The sequence below is a fragment of the Parasteatoda tepidariorum genome, chromosome 1, assembly GCF_982258835.1.
Source record: "Parasteatoda tepidariorum strain Cologne lab strain chromosome 1, Ptep-v5.0, whole genome shotgun sequence".
NCBI lineage: Eukaryota > Metazoa > Arthropoda > Arachnida > Araneae > Theridiidae > Parasteatoda > Parasteatoda tepidariorum.
In genome coordinates, this window is record NC_141755.1 from 119,667,577 (window position 1) to 119,691,614 (window position 24,038).

Below are 24,038 nucleotides of genomic sequence, written 5' to 3' on the forward strand. Positions count from 1 at the left end.
ATTAGTGTATAAAAATTTTCTTTTTTACGATTGTTTGGTATATGAAACTCTAATTTCTGGCAGAGTTTAAAAATTATAAGTTAATATTAAAGGGAGTTACGGAGTGAGTCATGTGCGTAGCTCCGGAGTCAAAATTTATCCGGATTTCAGCTATTATTCCCTCTTTCCCAAAGAAAAATAATTATTTTTATATATATAACACTTTATTTACGTTGAAATATCGAAAAATAAATTTTAAACATTAAAATAAAGTAAATAGAAAAAAAAGTTAAAATTTATCCGTGACCAGGACCGAACCCCTGACCACCGAGTCCACAAACTTCTTTACCCATGGAGCTAACAACCACACCACGACTCACACGTTGCTTCCACGAATATATAGCTTAACGAACTTCCTTCCGGTAAATTAACAAAATCTATTTTGGCCCATTATGTGCCCCCTAAGTAGTGTATAAAAATTTCCTTTTTTACGATTGTTTTGTATATAAAAGTCTAATTTCTATCAGAGTTTGAAAATTATAAGTCAATATTAAAGGGAGTTACAGAGTGAGTCGTGTGCGTAGCTCCGGAGTTGAAATTTATCCGTTTTTCAGCTATTATTTCCTCTTTCCCAACAAAACATAATTATTTTTATATATATAACACTTTATTCACGTTGAAATATCGAAAAATATATTTTAAAAATTAAAGTAAATAGAAAAAAAAATTAAAATTTATCCGTGACCAGGACTGAACCCCTGACCACCGAGTCCACAAACATCTTTAGCCATGGAGCTAACAACCACACCACGACTCACACGTTGCTTCCACGAATATATAGCTTAAAGAACTTCCTTCCGGTTAATTAACAAAATCTATTTTGGCCCATTATGTGCCCCCTAATTAGTGTATAAAAATTTTCTTTTTTACGATTGTTTGGTATACAAAACTCTAATTTCTGGCAGATTTTAAAAATTATAAGTTAATATTAAAGGGAGTTACGGAGTGAGTCATGTGCGTAGCTCCGGAGTCGAAATTTATCCGATTTTCAACTATTATTCCCTCTTTCCCAAAGAAAAATAATTATTTTTATATATATAACACTTTATTCACGTTGAAATATCGAAAAATGAATTTTAAAAAATAAAATAAAGTAATTAGAAAAAAAAATTAAAAATTAACCCGTGACCAGGACCGAACCCCTGACCACCGAGTCTACAAACTTCTTTACCCAAGGCGCTAACAACCGCACCACGACTCACACTTGGCTTCCACGAATATATAGCTTAAAGAACTTCCTTCCGGGTTATTAACAAAATCTATTTTGGCCCATTATGTGCCCCCTAATTAGTGTATAAAAATTTTCTTTTTTACGATTGTTTGGTATATGAAACTCTAATTTCTGGCAGAGTTTAAAAATTATAAGTTAATATTAAAGGGAGTTACGGAGTGAGTCATGTGCGCAGCTCCGGAGTCAAAATTTATCCGGATTTCAGCTATTATTCCCTCTTTCCCAAAGAAAAATAATTATTTTTATATATATAACACTTTATTTACGTTGAAATATCGAAAAATAAATTTTAAAAATTAAAATAAAGTAAATAGAAAAAAAAATTAAAATTTATCCGTGACCAGGACCGAACCCCTGACCACCGAGTCCACAAACTTCTTTACCCATGGAGCTAACAACCACACCACGACTCACACGTTGCTTCCACGAATATATAGCTTAACGAACTTCCTTCCGGTAAATTAACAAAATCTATTTTGGCCCATTATGTGCCCCCTAATTAGTGTATAAAAATTTCCTTTTTTACGATTGTTTTGTATATAAAAGTCTAATTTCTATCAGAGTTTGAAAATTATAAGTCAATATTAAAGGGAGTTACAGAGTGAGTCGTGTGCGTAGCTCCGGAGTCGAAATTTATCCGTTTTTCAGCTATTATTTCCTCTTTCCCAACGAAACATAATTATTTTTATATATATAACACTTTATTCACGTTGAAATATCGAAAAATATATTTTAAAAATTAAAGTAAATAGAAAAAAAAATTAAAATTTATCCGTGACCAGGACCGAACCCCTGACCACCGAGTCCACAAACATCTTTAGCCATGGAGCTAACAACCACACCACGACTCACACGTTGCTTCCACGAATATATAGCTTAACGAACTTCCTTCCGGTAAATTAACAAAATCTATTTTGGCCCATTATGTGCCCCCTAATTAGTGTATAAAAATTTCCTTTTTTACGATTGTTTTGTATATAAAAGTCTAATTTCTATCAGAGTTTGAAAATTATAAGTCAATATTAAAGGGAGTTACAGAGTGAGTCGTGTGCGTAGCTCCGGAGTCGAAATTTATCCGTTTTTCAGCTATTATCTCCTCTTTCCCAACGAAACATAATTATTTTTATATATATAACACTTTATTCACGTTGAAATATCGAAAAATATATTTTAAAAATTAAAGTAAATAGAAAAAAAAATTAAAATTTATCCGTGACCAGGACCGAACCCCTGACCACCGAGTCCACAAACATCTTTAGCCATGGAGCTAACAACCACACCACGACTCACACGTTGCTTCCACGAATATATAGCTTAAAGAACTTCCTTCCGGTTAATTAACAAAATCTATTTTGGCCCATTATGTGCCCCCTAATTAGTGTATAAAAATTTTCTTTTTTACGATTGTTTGGTATACAAAACTCTAATTTCTGGCAGATTTTAAAAATTATAAGTTAATATTAAAGGGAGTTACGGAGTGAGTCATGTGCGTAGCTCCGGAGTCGAAATTTATCCGATTTTCAACTATTATTCCCTCTTTCCCAAAGAAAAATAATTATTTTTATATATATAACACTTTATTCACGTTGAAATATCGAAAAATAAATTTTAAAAAGTAAAATAAAGTAAATAGAAAAAAAAATTAAAATTCATCCGTGACCAGGACCGAACCCCTAACCAACGAGTCCTCAAACTTCCTTACCCATGGAGCTAACAACCGCACCACGACTCACACTTGGCTTCCACGAATATATAGCTTAAAGAACTTCCTTCCGGTTAATTAACAAAATCTATTTTGGCCCATTATGTGCCCACTAATTAGTGTATAAAAATTTCCTTTGGTACGATTGTTTGGTATATAAAACTCTAATTTCTGGCAGAGTTTGAAAATTATAAGTTAATATTAAAGGGAGTTACGGAGTGAGTCGTGTGCGTAGCTCCGGAGTCGAAATTTATCCGTTTTTCAGCTATTATTTTCTCTTTCCCAACGAAAAATAATTTTTTTTATATATATAACACTTTATTCACGTTGAAATATCGAAAAATAAATTTTAAAAATTAAAGTAAATAGAAAAAAAAATTAAAATTTATCCGTGACCAGGACCGAACCCCTGACAACCGAGTCCACAAACATCGTTAGTCATGGAGCTAACAACCACACCACGACTCACACGTTGCTTCCATGAATATATAGCTTAAAGAACTTCCTTCCGGTTAATTAACAAAATCTATTTTGGCCCATTATGTGCCCCCTAATTAGTGTATAAAAATTTTCTTTTTTACGATTGTTTGGTATATAAAACTCTAATTTCTGGCAGAGTTTAAAAATTATAAGTTAATATTAAAGGGAGTTACGGAGTGAGTCATGTGCGTAGCTCCGGAGTCGAAATTTATCCGGATTTCAGCTATTATTCCCTCTTTCCCAAAGAAAAATAATTATTTTTACATATATAACACTTTATTTACGTTGAAATATCGAAAAATAAATTTTAAAAATTAAAATAAAGTAAATAGAAAAAAAAATTAAAATTTATCCGTGACCAGGACCGAACCCCTGCCCACCGAGTCCACAAACTTCTTTACCCATGGAGCTAACAACCACACCACGACTCACACGTTGCTTCCACGAATATATAGCTTAACGAACTTCCTTCCGGTAAATTAACAAAATCTATTTTGGCCCATTATGTGCCCCCTAATTAGTGTATAAAAATTTCCTTTTTTACGATTGTTTTGTATATAAAAGTCTAATTTCTATCAGAGTTTGAAAATTGTAAGTCAATATTAAAGGGAGTTACGGAGTGAGTCATGTGCGTAGCTCCGGAGTCGAAATTTATCCGGATTTCAGCTATTATTCCCTCTTTCCCAAAGAAAAATAATTATTTTTATATATATAACACTTTATTCACGTTGAAATATCGAAAAATAAATTTTAAAAAATAAAATAAAGTAAATAGAAAAAAAAATTAAAAATTAATCCGTGACCAGGACCGAACCCCTGACGACCGAGTTTACACACTTCTTTACCCATGGCGCTAACAACCACGCCACGACTCACTCGTTGCTTCCACGAATATATAGCTTAAAAAACTTCCTTCCGGTTAATTAACAAAATCTCTTTTGGCTCTTTATGTGCCCCCTAAATAGTGTATAAAAATTCCCTTTGGTACTATTGTTTGGTATATTAAGATTGATTTTTAAAACGTGAAAATTCAATCATTAGATCAAAATTTATTCTGGGTGGTCTGTCTTTTATTTTGTACACTATACATCGAGTTCTGTGACCAAAATGCTTTTAAATTCACTCCAAAGATATGATGAAAAAAACTGTGGGTCTAGGTTTTGAATCCTCCCAGCTGTGGAGCAGATACCAGCTTGTCAGGGAATTAGAGGTGGTAGGAGCACAATGCTGATTTTATTTTCACCATCTCTCCTCGTTAGTCATAAATATCGATTACCCTCTAGTTCACAATAGACTGTTGGGCGAATTTTTTCTGCACATAAATATTTCAAATAAAATTCTCTTTGCGCGAATATTTTATTGCTATACCATAATTAGGTTTGCAATAAGGTGAAATGAACGAGAGAAGGCCCCACATTTCTAAGGTACCGCAACGCATAGGACCCCTAAAGCCAAATTCGAGAAGGAAATAAAATATGTAAAAAAATATTGAAGAGTCAATTTTAAACTCCAGATTCAAATTTTATTTATTATTTTAATGAGATTGTTCGAATGAAAAGTTTCTAAAAAAGAACTATTACTTATACTTGTGTCGAGAAACCTTTTTAAAAGAAAGTTTTCGTATTGTACTTTCTCAGACTTTAAAAAAACAATCCAAAATCATGGTCTCATGCTCGTTTATTTGCTTTCCTTTAAATGAGGCCCTTTGCAAAATATTTTCTTATTATTTATTAATATTTTCGCTGAAAAGGTTAATATTTGCTTTATTTCGTTTCCTTTGAAAAAGGTTTTCGCTTAATATTTCTGCTAATCTAATCATGACAGCAAACAAAAATGCAAAAAACAAGGTTTACAATTTGCTTGTTTTTTTACCTAATTAACAATATTTCTGAAAAAAGAATTAAAAATCATTTAGTTTTCCTTTAAGAAGGAAAGGTTGGAAATTGCGATATTTTTACATCATTGAAAAAAAGTTTTTTCCGCAAACCTTTTCGTAACAATGAAAGTAAAGTTAAAACTCAAGGTTGTCGTAAGGTTACATGCTTTCTGGGAGTGTTTTTTCTTTGAAAATATGTGTCTTTTCTCGTTTACAATGAGCTGGATTGAATTAGATATCCCGATTTTAACCCCCCTCCCCTCTCAGGCCGCTTTAAAAACACCAGTCTTCTTTGCAGAGAGTGTGAAAGTCGAATGGAAAAAAAAAATCAAGAATTTATCAACTCAAAAATGTCAAAACAGACTGAGGTAGCCAAATCTAGTAAACCTAAATAACGATTAATCGATAATGTATACAGCAATGATAGAAACCTATATTCAATTATTTGTTGAGGCTGCTGAGGAACGTCCCCGGGAATTCGAAAAATTCTATGATGTGTATAGACTTTGCGTGGCAACTGTCTTCAATTGTTGTTTTCGCTTGCTGATATTACTGATAAGCAGCGATGTGTACTGATTATTTATTTATTTCGTACATTGGTATGGTGTAGCGAATTTGTGAACTCTAATAGTAAAATGTATTAGTAGAGTTTTTTTAATCATTTACAGAAATATCCCGGATGTAAGGAGTAATCTATTAATACTAAGCTCACTCGTCACCTGTTACTGAAACTATATGCAAAAGTAGACTATTTTTGTTTACTTCTCTTAAAATATCATTTATGCCTTAAAATAAAATTGACTTGTGCTTTGCTTGCATAGTTTTTTTGACTAAATGTAGTTAGACCTATCCTGTTTATTTATTAAATTGTTACTCAATTTATTTAAATTACTAGTTAGTATAAGTACTATATATGTTTTGCCCTCAAAATAATTGAAAATTATATATTGCGCATCATTTAATATTGTACTTATATGATTAATTTCAATATTTTTTTTCTTTTAACGGATTCTGAATTCATCATTTGTTAAAAGAGGTGGCCATTTCAGGAGAAGTGAAAATTGTATTAGAAACAACGCATATATTAATTTCATAAAAAGCATTAAAAATATATAATGTATTTTCGCAATTGAGGATATTTTGGTATCGTGATCGGCCGCAACGATTATAATTGCGAAGGCGTCAAATAGTTTATAAACTAGCAATTTTTTTTCTTAAAAAGAAAAATGTGGAGGTTTGTTTGTGGTTGACTGTGAGTTATACCCTTCGAGTTAGACTTGTTCTGTGATATTCTCTTTACTCTATCGCGAGACTGTCCGGATATCGCCAAGACTTGGCTATTATTGTTAGATCTCAATACAGTGGGATGATTTCCATATTATTATCTGTTGCAGAATAATTGCAAATTCTTGACGGCTTGTGAAAAACTAAGAATCACGCAAGAGGACCATTTTTAAGTGCATTATTCGTAGCACTTCTCAGACAAACCTCTACCTACAAGTTTTTATTTTTAAAAACTACAAATGTAACATCCAATTGGCACCTTGAGGATTGTAGCTGGAAAGACAAATAACTATACTTTTTTTTTTCCTTTAATTTTGTGCCTTGGTCTGTATCGCCTCAACAAAATATTTCATCGTATACATGAAAACTATACATTCTTAGCAATTTTAATTTTCATTTAAATTGACTGTAATTATATTTAATAAAAGTCGCTTAGAAACAAATATGAGAACCTGTAAAAAAATGTACAAATTAATTTTAGTTACTAGTTTGAACAGGGTGCGTAGCGTTTGTAAAAAGTACTTAAAGGTGCTTTTTTTGGGATTTCGTTTTAAAAGCTTTTAAAGGTGCTTTTTTCAGCTGGCGTTTTTCAAAAGTGCTTTTTTTTCGTATAATTTTTTTTCCTTCCCTTCAGTGATATCTGGTGGATCCCATGGATTTCACGAAAAATGGGGAGTTTGCTACGTAATCATTCACGCTGACTTCATGTCGTACCCACGTTATGACTTGCGCATGCGCACACTTGAAACCGAAACCCGAGTGCTCCAATTCGGGAGAGAATATCAGATCCTTATGAAATGTTTTTCTTTTTAATTTATTTTATTTTTGTTCTTGTTTATTTTATTTTACTTCTAACACTTTTTTTGACGTAGGGGGTAAGGGTAGTTTTGTTCTGAGTTCAGGGTCAAGTTGAATTCACTCGGTGATGTGGGAAAGTACTGATTGATTCGATTTACGCCCGTTTCTTTTTGGGTTTTTTTTAACGCTAAAACTGTTTATAAAAAGTTTTTGTTTTTCAGTAATATCATTGATTGAATATGAATTTTTTGAGTGCTTGAAAATTTTTGTAAAGTGCTTGAAAAGTTTTTGAAAAGTGCTTATTTTTGATTCAAAGATTTGGCTACGCACCCTGTTGAAGATTAGTTACTAAATTTTCCTTTAATTTTACTCCTGTAATAGTTATGCAGGGCTCTAGCTATGGGTTGGGCAGATATCAGGGGTGTAGGGTATTTACCCCTGCCTTGGGTAAATCCCTAAAATGTCAGTTTTAATAATTTTTTGTTCTTTTAAAAGCATATAAACTAGATTCATCTCTCTTTTAGTTCTTATAATAATGTAACTATTTCTAATTTTCAAAAATAAACTCTAAACTTAAAATATGTCAGTTTTAGAAAAAATATTTTTCAAAGCTATAAATACTTAGTAGAGTAGCTACATTGTCGCATTAAAAAAGTAATGTAAAAAGGTTTGCATTGTTTAATAAGGTAGGTTTTATATATAATCATTTAAGTTCAAGGTTACACATTTTTCAAGAAGAAATAATTTTTCTGAGGCAATAGGATAAACTGGATTAAATAGAAGAGATTCTAAATGAGCCCAGAGAATAAGTTTAAAATGTATAACATTTCACATTTAAATTTTAAAAGAAATTTATTCATAAATTTAACCAAATATCAGCCAAAATCAACCTAATTTAAACCAAATCTCTTTTTTTTTAATTTTATTTATTTATTATTATTTTTTTTTAGAAAATATAAGTATTTTAAAATTTTTTATTATTTTGTTTGTTCAGATGTTTTTTTTTTGTATATGTTGGTTATAATTTAACAAAAATAATACAAATTATTTTTTTAAAAATTATTTTATTTTAAATTTAATAAACCCTAAAAGTGGGTTGACTGTTCAGCGATGGTTTTAAAATAAAATTTGAGAGGGCTTTAACACATTCATTGCCAGCCTAGTGCAGGCATTCAAGATTTGCTATGTCATTCAAGAGTGGTAATATATGAAGATAAAATCAAATTTAAATTTTCTTATATTTACAACCATCCTATAAAAATAAATACATTTTAATAAGCAGTATGTTTTCGTTATGAGAAAAAAAATTTCGGCAAAAATAAATGGATGATAATATGCATCTTGTTACCACTTAATCAGTTTTATTGACACAAACTGTAGGGGGAAAAATATGGCATGATCCGGCTACGAGCCTGTTAATTTGTGCTTTGTGTTTCTTGCTTACATCATCTATTTTGTAGTAATCTGTTTAGTTGAAAAATTCTCTGGACTTAATATTAATTCTAATTGGTTATGACAGGTATTTAACAGTAATTCAGTGTTTCCAGTGTAATTCAGTGTTTCCCAAAGTGTGGTATGTGTACCCACAGGGGTACGGAAACAGTTTAGCGGGGGTATGTGTTCTAATGCGAAACATCTTGCAACAAACTAAAATTTCAAACAATTTTATTTAAAAACAAACCTAGCCATGGAATTTTACGACTAAGTATTTTTCTATTGGCTATTGTTTACAGAGTTCACAGTTAATTATTAAGAGGTTTTAACAGCCAGTTGTGATTTTAAACTTTTGTGCAATTTTTTTTTAGTAAAAAATGCATTCATTTACTTATTAGTGGTACACAGTGTTACAATAAATTTAGAAAGGGTACACAAAAGTCATAAGTTTGGAGAAACACTGCTGTAATTAAATAAAAAAAAAAAGACTTTTCAGAAAAATTCATTTTGTTATGATTGAGAGGAATACATATTTTTCTTTTAAGTAAAAAAAAATTGTTCATTCAAACATTGTTTCCCCAAATTTACGATTTTATTACATTTGCCGAGGTTGTGGATGCTTAGCGAGGGCCCTGGTTATGTAATTAAAAGTCAAGGGTCTGTCCAGGCCAAATTTGCTACCGTTTAGCGCTACCTTCACAAATTCAACTTTAGGAAAAACGGTAGTTTTACAAAATACTTTTTCCTAAAATTTTATTTTCGTATCCCGTAAAAAACGATAAATCCATATTTGCACCACATTTTTGTGTTGATTTTATAATATAATTTTTAATTTTCGCGAATTATGTCTAATTTTCACAAAAAAGGTAGTATCCCTGAAAGTAGAACATTATTTAAGAATTTATAATATAAAATAGAGATAAGGCATGGTTAAGATGAATTTTCAATTGCTTAATTTATTTTTTAGACAAAATGTCATACTTTTAAGAATAGTTTATGTAGTGATAAATCTTCCTAGGGAAAAAGATATAAGATAATTACTAGTGAAAAGAATATGCAGATCCTTATCCCATATTTTTAGTTTATGTAGTAGCTCAGTAATATAGTTTACTACTGCATTTAAGAGATTCTAATTAATATAATAAGTCCTATTTACAACAGAAGCGCATTTCACAGAGAAACAAAAAACTCTTATAATTGGGTACCTATAATTTGAAAAGAATTGAAGTGATTATGCCTGAACATGTAATCTAAATCAGATTTAATTGCATACTCATAAGGGATGTTACATGTGTTTATAGAGCTTGATTGACTTTTGAATCGATTTACCTATGATGGCGTCACTTGCAAGTATTCGATGGGGTTTTGAAATTATAGCCACGCAAAAAATCATTTAATAAATAATTTTTAAAAAAAATTAGATCTTTCTTAACTGCAATTTTTCTTTGCAGCTAAGCTTTGTTCAATTTCAGCTAATTATTCAATTTCCTTGTTTACACTTTGTGGTTTATGGAGAATTTCATTCTGTAGATCATCTACTATATTGCCGACCGGCCTGTGGTGGGGGCAGGGAACTGTCCTTGCGTCAGAAAGGTCCTGGGTTCGAATCCCGGGCAAGGCATGGATGTTTCTTTCTCTCTCTCTGTGTTCTATGTCTTTCTCCTTTGTTTGAATGTGACCTGCCCTATAAACGGGTTGTGGTTGTGTGAATGGCGTGGCAGAAGTCGAATTTCTGGTCATAGATGGCGCCACTAAAAAAACAGGAACAATCGCAACCCCCACTGCCTAAACAGGCATACGACAACAACAAAAATCTACTTTATTATTTAAGTATATAATCAGTAAAATCATCCAAGAAACACAACAATGAAAAGTAATGACACCTCCTTTGGGAGGCATGATTTATATTTTTCATATTGCCTACTCATTTTATAAAATAACTTGTGACAAACTGGCTAAGTATGAAACAGTTAATGCACTGCCTTGACATTTTTAAGAATGATTAAGCGAAGAACATAAAAATTTTTATATTTCATGCTTAGCCTAAACATCGTTTGTTGTTCTATAGAATGTCTGGGCATTCTATATAAGAATAAACATAATTCCCAAATGTTATACTTAACCAAAGACATTCTATAAAATAGCAACATTGCATACATTCCCATATAATTTAAGAAAATAAAGCAGTTTATAACAAACTGTAAAAATGTGTGTGTGTGTACTGATGTAACATTTAAATATTGTTATTTATTTTATTAATGAAATCTTTTTCTATTTAAGAGTAGATATCAAGTAAAATATTATATGTGTCCTGGGTTGCCACTCTTCAGGGAGAATAAGGAAAACCTGTAAAATACTGGGAATTTTAAAATAACAGGGAAAATGCAGGGTATTTTTAGTTTTTTCCTTACAAACAGGGGAAGTACAGGGAGTTTTATTTCTTATTTTCGTCTTTTAAAAAGTGGTGACCTCTCAAAGCGCATTCTATGGGATATTAACGATGATATTTCTGCTATACTAAACTATTTAATTTACTATAGCATTATTTCAGGATTGCCACAGGCTACTAAAATGCAGCTATTAGCTACTATTTTCGGCCTTATGCGACTATGGCGACTTTTTTTACCTGAAAAGGTTAAAAAAGCAACTATTTTCAGGAATATGAGACTTTTTTTACTCTTGGCGAAGTTTTTTCACAAAAATGAACGTTACTTTTCAGAACGTTAATAAAAGAAATCAACTTTTATACAATCATTTATTTCCAAAGAGCCATAAATTTAAATTTCCATTGAATTTAATAAAGTACTTGTTATATGCTCTCTCTGAAGGGCAGTTTTCTTATTTTTAATTGTTTTTTCCTTCTATTAACATTCATATTTTATTGTTATTAGACTTTTATTTAGATACCTATTTTCTAATAGACCTTTTATATTTGTACAAAACTTTTTTTTAATTGGAGCACAGTTAGGACTGGGCGATAAATCGATGTATCGCAAAACATCGATTTAACGCATATATCAGTAGGCCGATGTAGTGACTTTCGTTTTAGGCGATGCATCAGAAACAGATTACAATCGTGGTTTAACGATTTAATATGCAAACTTGACTAGGCTAACGCTGTTACCACACTAACGAAGACTATTTTGATTTCGTCTAGCTGCAGGGATGTAGATAGCGTTTTGCTATTAAGATGATGTTAGTTTCATAATGTTGAATGACAAAGAGCGAATTGAATCAGAACTCCCGGTTTTGTGCGAGGATCAGCATTGTAGTGTAGAACGCTATGCGTAGTTTCTTTTTGTCCATTTTTATCTTTGGGATTTTGTGTTTTTTGAGGATTATTTTCAATGGGACTTCAGTAATTTTGCGATCGTAGTGCATTTTATTTCGTCAGAAATAATTGTCGGATTTCTTGTTTTCAGTGAGACTTTTGCAGCGATCGTTTCGTTCTGCATTAATTCATACCATTTTTTTTTCTGTCTGGGTTTAACGATTCTTGTCAATTATTTTTAGTAGACCTACTGTTACTTTGCAATTGCTGCACAATCGCTGTTATCTTAAATTTTCGTTCTGAACTCACTTGATCAAATCATTGATTTTTTTCAATTGTTTTTTATTTTAAGCGATACAATTTATTAGGGGTATTTTGTATTTAACTTTGTTATAAAAAGTTTTTTTTTTTTTTAAATTTATTAAATGTAGTTAAGTATAATAGTTTGATTGTTTTCCAACCACTAAATGCTCAGTCGTTTTTAATTATAAAAAAATTAAAACAAAGCTTACCTTTATTTAATTTGCTTTTATTTTTGAGAAAATGAAAACAAAGTTTTAAAAAAATTTGGCTATTAGTTAAGACAAATTTTTTTTTTTAATTAGATAAAAAGTTTGGTAATGTTTTGAAGTTTATAATAATTTAACATTAGTACTTAAAGTCTTTTTTAAAAATTTTTATTAAAATTCTTTCAATACTTGTTTGTTTTATAATTTGTTCGATAGTCAGTATCATTTTTAAACAAATAAATCTTTAGTCGATTTTATTTTCAAAAATGAAAATAATAATAAAGTAAAAATATTTTTACATTTATTAAGTACGGAATTTGACCATCAGTTAATGCTACTTTTTGTTATTTTAAATAAGTAAGTAAAAAAGGGGCTAGTGATGTTTTAAAAGCTTGTTGTTTTTCAACAAATGATAAATTTTTTTTTTTTTTTGTAAAGTGAACATTTCTTTGGTTTGTTTTCCACTTTCGTTTTTTTTCTTTTAATTTTTAATTCATGTATGTAAAATAATTTGTTACAGTATTATTATTTTTAAACCAATGAGTCTTAAATAAAATAATGCTTGTGTTTGCTTTTACTTTGACTTCTTTATTAATTTAATTGAAAAAATTAAGCAATGATATTGATGTCATAGTAAAATATGTTTAGAATTAATATTTTCTTTTGTACTATATTTATTCCTTTTTATTTATTTTTGATTATATGTCGGGATGTCTGACAATGTATCACAATTTAAAATTTCTGACATCACCCAGTCCTAATAATAGTATTTGACAATTAAGCTATAATTTTAGTTATTTGGCTACTATTTTTGATAAATTTTTGTTTCTGTTCAGGCAACAATTTTCATTGTTTTAGGCAACTATTTTCATGCTTAAGGCTACTAAAAGCAACTATTTTTGTTAATTTTTTACTGTGGCAACCCTGTTATTTGTTTCGAGTAGGTTCCTTATTTCTTTAAGTTTTTCCTGCAATTAAAACTAGTATAGTTATCTTAATGAAGCTCAGACAAGAGAACAGTGATTGTGTGTTTCCTCTTAATATATTGTCTATAATATGTGCAAGGAAAAAAACGGGGAATTTTTTCTTCCAGATTTGAGTGGCTACCCTGGTTTTAAGTTAACAAGAGCTATAAAATAAAGCTATTTTTTTCTCCCACTTAGATATATAAAAAGATATTTTTGCTATGACATAATCATCATGAAATCCCCTAAAGGAATCTCTGCATAAAGGCCGTTTTCATGGTTGTATATCGTAAAGAACCGAATAACTTAGATCCACTAACAGGAACTACGGCTGCAGTTGAAGAGACCACTGCCAATGAAGCTGGGAAGAATGCCATTCCTCAGATGGCTCCAAGGGCCATCCTGACATCACGACCCAACTCCCACCCATTCAGGGAAAGAGAACTTGTTCTAGATCAGCCCATCAAAGTAGGACGTTCTGTTGCCAGGTGCAGGCCAGCAGTCAACAATGCAATCTTTGACTGTAAAGTTTTGTCCAGAAATCATGCACTCCTGTGGTATGAAAATGGAAAGGTAATTATATTGTAGAATCTTGCTTCTTGTGGTAATGTTGGCGACTGCTTTACCGAGTTGTCGCCAACTCGAACTAAGGAACACTGTGGCAGAATTTTTTCAGGCTTACTGTAGGGTATTTGCTCACCTGGAAAGTCATGAATTTTGTTATGGAACAAAATTTGTCATGATCTTAAACTATTTTTTAAAAAAAAATCATGGTAAGTCATGGATTTAGTTCGCTGAAAAATCTAATTTTTAAAAGTGAATTATCCTCTCCCCCAATTTCATGGTGTTAGAAATATCTGAATTAGAAACAGGAAAACTACTAAATAATTACAAAGGGGTAAGTGACAACAAAAATATATATTATAACATGAGATATACAGGACAAATGGCTACTACAACTACTACTACTACATTCAAAAAGCGTAGATGTCTCTTTTAAATAAGATCTTTTTACAGTTACGGTTACAATTTAATTAACAATAAACACTGCCATCTATCGGTGGTTCAACAAGTATTTCCACATAGGTTCTTGCTGTTAGATCAGTGGTGACAAACAATGCAAACATTTGATCTGGGACGACATCAGGATTATAAGGACTTCTACCAGTTTTGCTAAACTCTTTCATTGTAGTCTCTGCAACGGCTGCCCATGAGTAGGCTGCGTTGAAGTTTGCAACCTCATTCAGTTTTGTAACCTCGTAAATTGTAACGCATCTACCTGGATGGTTGAACAGCTACCTTCAAACTTCTTGTTCATAATACATGCTCAGTGGAGCCATGAAACTAAGAGGGGCTGAAGGCAATGAGTTGTATGTGGGGAGAAGGTTATTATGATTACATTATTTTCTCTTGGCAAATTTACAAGCTCCAAATTTTTGATGTGATTGTTATGTTAATCAAGCAGCAACAGCACTGGCTTCTTATGCCTGGGTTTGGAAAGTTAAACGAACTTTTAAAACCAAGCAATGAAGATCTTCTTAGTGATCCAGCCGGTCTTGTGATACACTGCAAACGATCCTGGAGAAGCATCATCCATGAGTCTTGGGGTTTTCCTTCACTCGAGGAAGTACAAACATAGGAGGGACGAATATCCTCATTCGACTGAAGACAAGCTACCCACTTGCTTTTTGCCTCGTAGACTCAACACTTTTGAAAGCTTGTTTGGCGCTGTTAGAATTCCTATTTTATAAATATCATTTGGAGTAATCTTATGTTTACTTAATAGAGAATTCAAAAGTTCAATAAAACTGCTTAACTGCAGTGCGATTAAACCCTTTTGCTCGGGCCATATTCGTGGGTTCTGGATTTTGGAGGCTAAGTTCTTTCTGTCTGCCAAGAAATGAATACAGGCAGCACTTTCCGACCATTTTTTTCCTGTGTTAAAATTATGCTTAATATTGTTTCTCTCAGCTAACTCAAATGTTAGTATCGTATGTCTGTTACAGTTATACCAAATAATCTCTCTTCTAGAGCCAATACATGCTCCTGTGTTTTTTCTCGTTCAGCTTTGAATACTGTCTCATATCTGTCCAACTTTTTCACTGCTGCCAATTCAGGGGTCAATGTATTTGTACGTGCCTTTTTTACCTTTCTTTCAATGTAGTAATAATAATGTAGTAGAAGTAATAGGCAAACAAATAGGTGGATAAAGCGGGACATAAAAAAACTTTATCCCGTTTTATCTAACTCATAAGTGTCCCGTTTTGTCAAACTCAGACACTTTTCTAAACAAACATGGCTGCTGCCTAAACGTGAAAGAAAAATTAGATTGACTAGACATAAGAATACTCGTTAATAAATGCTTCATCAAATGTAATACTCACCGGAATTGTAATCTCATATATATAGACAGTACAATGTGAAAAACAACGCACGTAAATGTAGAAAATGGCAAAGAAAATAGAGTAAAAAAGTTCTGAGACCTACAACTTTCTATCAACTTGTGATCTCGAGACGGGATGCACTGAAAATGATATAATCCCAGTCAAATAACAAGTTTCTGTCGTCTGCTAGATAGCTGCAATAGTCTGGTCCCTAGGCGACGTATACTGTTTTATCCGACTATCCCGTTATATCCAACTCTCCCCTAAATGTAATTACTTGAGTGTGCAAATCGAACTTTGCATGCCGTGATATTATCTGAATTTTAAAGAAAAAAAATCATGAGGAAATCAATAGTAATTACTGAGGAGTGAAGGATAATGGAATGTAAAAATACCAATTGTAAACTCATAACAATAATTGCCGTAAAAATTATCAAAACACTCCACATATTTACGATGATACAGGTGTGAGCTCTGTGGCAGAATTGTTTCAAGCTATGTGAGACAAAACTCTCTAACACTAATCTCTTTCTGCAAGATACTTTTAATAATAACAAGAATATATGTTACATGTTTCATTTCAAGATTAGGTTGTTGTAATTAATAATATCGTTTAAAAATATCAGATTTAAAAACTATGGAGAAATCAATTGCAATAACTCCCAAAAATTTGATGGAATTATTGCTTTGAAAAGTAAATACGCAAATGCACGATTTGAATTTTTCATATTGTTTGAAATACCTATCGGGATATTTAAAATCCACATAAATATCAATAGCTGTTGAAAATACAATCAAAATATTACATCGATTTATGATATTATCGGCGTAAATTGAGCGTGTCAAAAAGTGATTATCTAAATGCAAGATTCAGATATTATTTGTAAATTTCTATAAAGAAAAGTAATTATTTTTTTTACTTTCTAAAAGAAAAATCTATCTGCAAGAACTCGGTAACGTTCTGCGACAATGTCTCTGTGTCGCTATGATTCTGCCACAGGGGGAGAGGGGGGGCGTACGATGGGATGTGAGGAAGACTCTAATGAGTGATTTAAATTTTTCATACGCGTAATAGATTTTATTTAAATTAAATTTTAAAAAAAGGGAGAAGCACAGCAAGGATTTATATTAATTATTTTGTTAAAAATCTTAGTGTGTTACAGAATCTTCACTCCCAGTCATATTTAATTAAAACATGGAGTGCAGGGCTCTTAATTTTGTCTTGAAAATGACTTAATTACTTAAGAATTATTTGTCGTAGAAAACCTGAAAAAAATTGTGCCACATTATTTCTTTTTATCTAAGCTTCTCTATTTTATACTTAGAATATTAGCATAAAATATCTTTTCTCTCTAGTTCTATTTGCAAGATACAAAAAGCAGTAATGGAACATTTGTGAACAACCAAAGGCTGAGCAAAGGTTCTGAAGAGTCTCCAGCCAGAGAAGTCTGTTCTGGAGACATAGTACAATTTGGTGTTGATGTGGTTGAAAATCCTCGCAAAGGTACATATAGTTTGTCTAAAGTAAGAACTCCCCATGTCATTCGTCTGGACCTGTGGCGGTGACTATGGTAACGAAATATAACTATATCAAGTAGGGGTGTGGGGTCATTGTTTAGAACAGGTTTTAGCTCTTGGATCCGCGAAAGAAAGGGAATCATTTTCTTTGGTGTTATAGTCCTAGAGTGAAGAGAAGCTAGCCTCCCTAAAATGATCTAGTTTTGTTTTCATAGCAACAGACAGCCTCAGACTTTGTGGCCAAACTATACACTGTTTTTTTATAGTCAAGGTGTAAACACTCTATTTCTGAAGAGATCAAAATGACTTTATTCGACTGAAAAAGTTTGAGGAATGTTTACAGGGAAACATTATTATTATGCAGAGATGATTGTGTATATTTTATTTAAAAATATTGGAACTAGAATTTATGATTGGCATCGCTTTCATTTGAAAATATTTTTTTCTGGTATACTGATAAATGTGATGAGAGATAAAAGTTTAACTTATACGGAATTATTCATTTAAATTATGCTGCATATAATTTATTTAGAATTTCATGTTATAAAAATATCAATGATTTAAATTTACGGAGACATAAATTTTTTGAAATGCATCATTAATGATTTTACTCAAGAAATTTTCAGGATTTTTGAGCTCACAATCACCCCTGATTTTGCGAACGTGTGAATTAGAATTTAGGCAAAGGCTTTTTATATTATATGTTACTGTGAATGACCGAAATGGGTGAATGTTGACAATCACTAACTCCATTTGATAAATGTCAAAAATATATACTAGGTCTAGTTAAGTGTCACTGCCCGGTATACATTTGCCAGGGATGAGATTTTTCCGCTTTTTAGCTGATTTCCGCTTTTTTTACTTTTATCTCTTAAATTTCAGCTTTTTTTTAATGAAAAATTCAGATTTTCTAAAAATTTCACTGTTTTTTTTATAAGTATTCCGCTTTTTCAGAAAATTCAAACTACATAGCTATCAATCCTTTCTCATTTTTGCTTATTTTAACTATTTTCTCCCCTTTTACACGCAGCAGATAAGATTTTCTGAATTTTTTACCAGCCCTCCAGATAGATCCGATTTTCACAGTTCAAACGACGCTGCTTCTGACAAGCCTTTTAGCCTCCGCACAGGATCAAAATTGTGATGGCATGTCTTCAGATCATCCTCCGGGATGTTTCCCAGACCGTCGCCAATAGCCCATTGTGCAGCTCTAGTGCGACGCAAATTAACAACAACGACAAGCCTTTTAGAGGTCCCAAGCCTGGAATCTGCTAATATCTCGATTCTTATTCACACGATTTTAATATCAAACATAGCTTTTCATATTAGCGTGTTGCGATTCTTATTCACGCGATTTGAATATTGTACGTTGCGATTCTTATTTACGAGATTTAAAAATCTGATATTGTGATTCGTATTTACGCCTTTTTAAAAACCTATGTAGCGATTCGTATTCACGCAAGTTTAAAATTCAATGTCTTGATTTGCTCATGCGGTTTATAATATCAAACATTGATTTTCGTATTTATACGTGATTTTAAAATAAGGCATTGGGATTCGCATTCACGCATTCTAAAAATTATGCATCATAATTCTTATTTATGCAATCTAAAAATTACGCATCATGATTCGTATTTACGTGATCTAAAAATTATGAATCGTGATTTGTATTTACGCGTTTTAAAAATTCTATATCCCAGTTTGTATTTTCTCATTTTCAAAATCGTATATCTAGTTTCATATTCATGTGATTTCAAAATCCATAATTGTTATTCATATTCACGCAATTTTAATATCAACTATCGCGATTCTTGTAAGAAGTAAATTTTTTTAAAAATTAGTTACTATAAAGGTGACTGTTTTTCTAACTACGATTATTAGTATATGTAAGTGTTACAACATCAGAGAAACTGGAAGGGAATATATTCAAAACTTACATTCTGTGCTTTGCAAGGAAGAAAAAATAGGATTTGTCACAAGATGTTTGAAGATAGATTAACGACTTAATATAGCAAACATAAAAGATATAACAAACAAAAGCAATCACTTAAAAAGAGATTTAATAAAAATTTTTTTTTGGAAAAAGAGTTAATTAACTCATCATCAAAATTTTATTTATAATTGCCGTTATTTATGCTATAAAATGCAAAATTCTTATTAAATAAAAAACCATTATCTAAACAGTTGCTGATTGTCATGTAATTTTTCAAACTAAAATAGCAATTTTTGTATGTTAAGGAGTTACTATATATTTCTACTTCACTGTTATTGATATGTTTCAGAGGGCTCTAGTTAGATTAGACTATAATATGAACATAATGATTCGGTCCATTGTTAAAGTTTTTTTTTTCGAATATAATTTAAAAAGTAATATTACTGATATATTTGCTATAAATCACATAACAGTATTTATTAAAAGAAATGAAATTTTAATGTGTATTCTCAGTAGTTTTAATTTGCTAAACCAGGTAGTTTTTCAAGTAATAATTGTCTCTTATATGAACTGAGGAAAAATATAATTTCCAGCTTTATTTTTTCAATTGGAAATTTTTATTTTCACTAAATATTAAGTATCAATGTAATCATTTATATAATAATAGATTAGTACACAATTGTATGTCAACACATTATTTATTACCTTAAACTGTCTGGAATTTACTGTTAAAGGGTTGCGCTTGCGTAAAATTTAGTATCGTGGAAATTCAGCTTTTTTGCCTTTTGGCTAATCTCATCCCTGATTTGCGTGGTACGCCCTTCATCATAGTTTTTTTAAGGTCAAGTGCCACTACCAAATTTGAATTTAACCAGTACTCTGAACACTCTCCTAATCTATCCTCAGCAGATATTAAAATATCAAGTAAATATAATAATATTAACGAATAAATTAATATCACATTGGATATAACAAATATTTCGGACATTCACCGAAGCGACTATCACATTGTGATTGTTCACCTAAGTTCAAGCTGCATAAGTCAAAATAATTTTAATTAATTAATCAAAATAATTCTAAAATTTATTATAAGTACTTAACTTCTACTAAATTTAATGATAAATACAGTGGAATCCTAATTGTAAGTTTTTCTTTGCATTCAAAAACGTACGAAGAATAGGGAAAACAGGGAATTTAGTTTCTTATTTTTGTCTTTTAAAAAATGATGACCACTCAAAGCGTAATCCATGGGATATTTAAGGATGATATTTCAGCTATACTAAACTATATAATTTACTTATAGAATTATTTAAGTATGTTCAGTACTTTTTGAATTCCTATACGTTTTTCCAGCAATTAAAACTAGTGTAGTAGCCCAATATAACTCACACAAGAACTACCATTGTTTGCAAATTTGCTTTACGGTTTACATTCGCAAATGCTTCAGATTTTTTATGCCTTCAAACTCTAGATCAGTTTTGGGTATGTCCTCTGATATTTTTTGCGTCTTTATAACCGGGAGCATCATTGACATCAGTGGAATATAATTTTTTTTCCCGAAGAGGCAATACTGAGACGCAATTTACCCCAAGGAGCTTTATTAAATCCTTTTTTAATGCATTTTAGTCGACACTGTCCAATGTGGTGGAAATCTAGAAATTGGGAGATTCCAAAACATTTATTTTTGTTTGCAAATCATCGAAATCAAGAAAAAGAAATGATTACCTAACCAATTGTTTAGTGTAATGTTCTTTAAATGATTGGATAATTACAAGATTCAAAAGTTGAAGTTTGCTGTGAAAAATTCCACTAGCAAATTTTACAATTTCTACTTCCTTTAACCGCTTCCCTTGCCAATATATATTTTTTTTTTTGCAAAAAATTAAGGTTTTTTTTATTATTAACAAATACAAGGAAATTAAACAAAACATAATACACAAGTTTTAAGTTGAAATTGAAATTTTTTATGTGTAAAAAAAAACATTTAATTTATTAGTTTACTATCCCGTGTTATCGCGAGCAAATGGAAAAAGTTAAATATTAGTCGTTGTACGATAGTTTTTAAAAGAGACAACACAGATTGATACTTTCCAAACACCAGTGAAGTGGTACGCAATTTTTTTTCACTCTTTTTTTTTCTATGCAAATTCAGCAACGATCATATATACGATCGCACAAAACACGTTTGCAGTCCCACAGTCCAACAGCAAAACAAAACTTGGCAAATTTTATTTTATTATTATTATTTTTTTTTTTTTGCTTCTCGCCGAGTGAAAACGTGATAAAACAATGTATTGACAAATTCTGTTATGCCCGAGTTTTCTTGGGATAATAAATATTTGCAAAGTATATACGTACCCGAGTTAACTCCGGATAATCAGGGAAGCGGTTAACAGCCCTTCCTGTGTTAACAACCCTTCGGTTCCACCCAGCGGTTAACAACCCTTCTTATTTTGTCTCAAGAAGAGATTCTCTCAAACAGACAAAAGAATGATAAGATAGAATAGAAGTCTGGAAAGTTACAAAAAGCTAATAAACAGGTCTTGTTTTTTTTAGAAAAGAAAAGAAAGCCCTGAAAAAGCTTGTGCAAGCTATGTAGAGAAAAAATGATTTTTATTTGTTAAAAAAACGTATAATGTTGGACTTTTTAATAAAGGGTCTTGTAAAATCCGGGATAATTTCACATTATTGGTTTAGGTAATTTTCATGGGCTAGCAGAAAATGCATAGGAAGTGGGATAATGTGCAAAACCCACAAAGTAAAACAGGGTTCCACTATATAAAACTACTATATATAATCATTTTTAAAGCAATTGTAACTTGCCTCAAGTCAGAAATATTTCTTTTTCACTGCTACTGTTATGTTTGATTTTGAAAAGTTTCTCTAAATAGTATTTTACTGTTAAATGTAATTGTTAAATTAGAAATAATTCCTATTTTATATTTTAGCTTATTTAAATTTTTTTTTATCTCATTTAGTCTTAATTTTTTTAAATTTGTCTATGAGACATATTTTCTCTATTCAAAGTATGAAACTAATTTACAAATTCAGAAAAAGACAAATCTGAAATTATTGGTGATTTAATTATTTTAGATTTTTATAATTTTGATTTAATTTAAGATATTTATCCTAAAGAACTAAATTTATTTCAGATGAAAATTGCGCTTATTTATTATTTTTTTTTGGATCTTGATATGAAAATTCACTACAAAATTTTTTTATCGGATTATACGATAAAAGCAGAGATTTTAAGTTTAATGTTATTATTGTAATGTATTTTAATTCCAACTTATATTTTAATATTTTTAAGAATATTTTAATTGGTAAAAAACTATTAGGTTTAAATTTATTTATAATAAGAAAACAGATTTTCTTTCAGCTATCGAGAATTCCAAGATTACATTAGAGAATAATAATTTTTCTTTTAATTACTGTAATTGTAATATTTTGATTCAAAATATTTTAAAGACGTTCGAATATTTTGGCTGATATTGAACCCCGTATAAATCGGCCCATGCGATGAAATTTAGGATTTTCTTTTGTTCCTGAAGCATATAGGTGGCAGCACTTTTTTAGAAATTTTAATCATTATATGTTTCTTCCCCCCCCCCCCAAGATTTTTAAAAGGGGTCAGAACTTGTTTTATTTCTGAAATTTTCTTAATTATTTGGTTATTCTAACTGTAACTTTATCTTTATTATGTGGGCATATCATTATTAAGTCTTACTCTATATACTTTTAAATTGTGTTTGTTATTAGTTTTTCTTTGCATTTCAATTTTTCTAATTGCTTTTTCTTATTTGCTTATCCATTATGGGGCTTCGGGGCACAGTCAGTTTTTGGCATTACCACTGACAACAGAAAGGCTCCTGTGTGATGGCAGGCAGCGTGTCCTTTGAAGAAGTGTTGTTCTGCTAACACGCATATCTTATCTTTGTTTTCTGTTTCAATAGTATCTGACTTTTTACATATTTTGTCTATCGTAATATTTTATGATAAGCTAGTTTCCAAATATGTGGTGACTAAAATATTGTCATATTTCAGTTGTTCATGGCTGTATTGTTGCTACTCTAAAATTGTATTTACCTGATGGGAAGGAAGCCAAAGCCAGGTAATATATAGGAAAATATTTGTAGCTTTTTGCATGAGTACTTTTGCCTTGTTGCTGAACTTGATTCATTGTGTGTATCTTTCTTAATTAGTTTCATATTATTATCAATATATTTTCAGCCCTACGACTACAGTTGTACCGCTATGTCCGGAAACAGCAGTTTCTTCTCAAGAACTCTATCAGCTGTCTCAGTACCTTCAAGTAAAACTTTCTTTTCAAATCTATTTATGGTTTTTTATGGAATTGTTTTTCTTCTTTTAACGATGGTTGGGTTGAGTTGATTTTTTCAAAGAAATTTATTTATGCCAGATATCTTCCCTTCAAATTGCATCATTAGGTATTAGGAAATCATGTACATTGTTAAAATAAAACATACGTGAATTGTGGTGTTATAGAAAGTAATGTCTCATTTGCGCACAACAACACCCACTTAATTGCCTTTGGTTATATCTACTACAGGGATTTCCTATTTTAAGCATTTTTGCTTTTTACCCTCAGATATT

The 24,038-nt window shown here is 30.9% G+C and overlaps 1 protein-coding gene across 1 annotated transcript in view; it reads left to right on the forward strand.

Annotated features, from left to right (window-relative positions):
* The first annotated feature begins 5,800 nt into the window (after positions 1–5,800).
* The window catches only part of Slmap (Sarcolemma associated protein), a 66,868-nt gene continuing 48,630 nt past the window's right edge, over positions 5,801–24,038 (forward strand). The window contains exons 1-5 of the mRNA XM_016051595.3: positions 5,801–6,071; positions 13,788–14,162; positions 17,330–17,477; positions 23,469–23,535; positions 23,655–23,736. Of these exons, the coding sequence (XP_015907081.2) occupies positions 13,866–14,162; positions 17,330–17,477; positions 23,469–23,535; positions 23,655–23,736 (594 nt within the window). The 5' untranslated portion in view covers positions 5,801–6,071; positions 13,788–13,865. The remainder of the gene's footprint in view (positions 6,072–13,787; positions 14,163–17,329; positions 17,478–23,468; positions 23,536–23,654; positions 23,737–24,038) is intronic.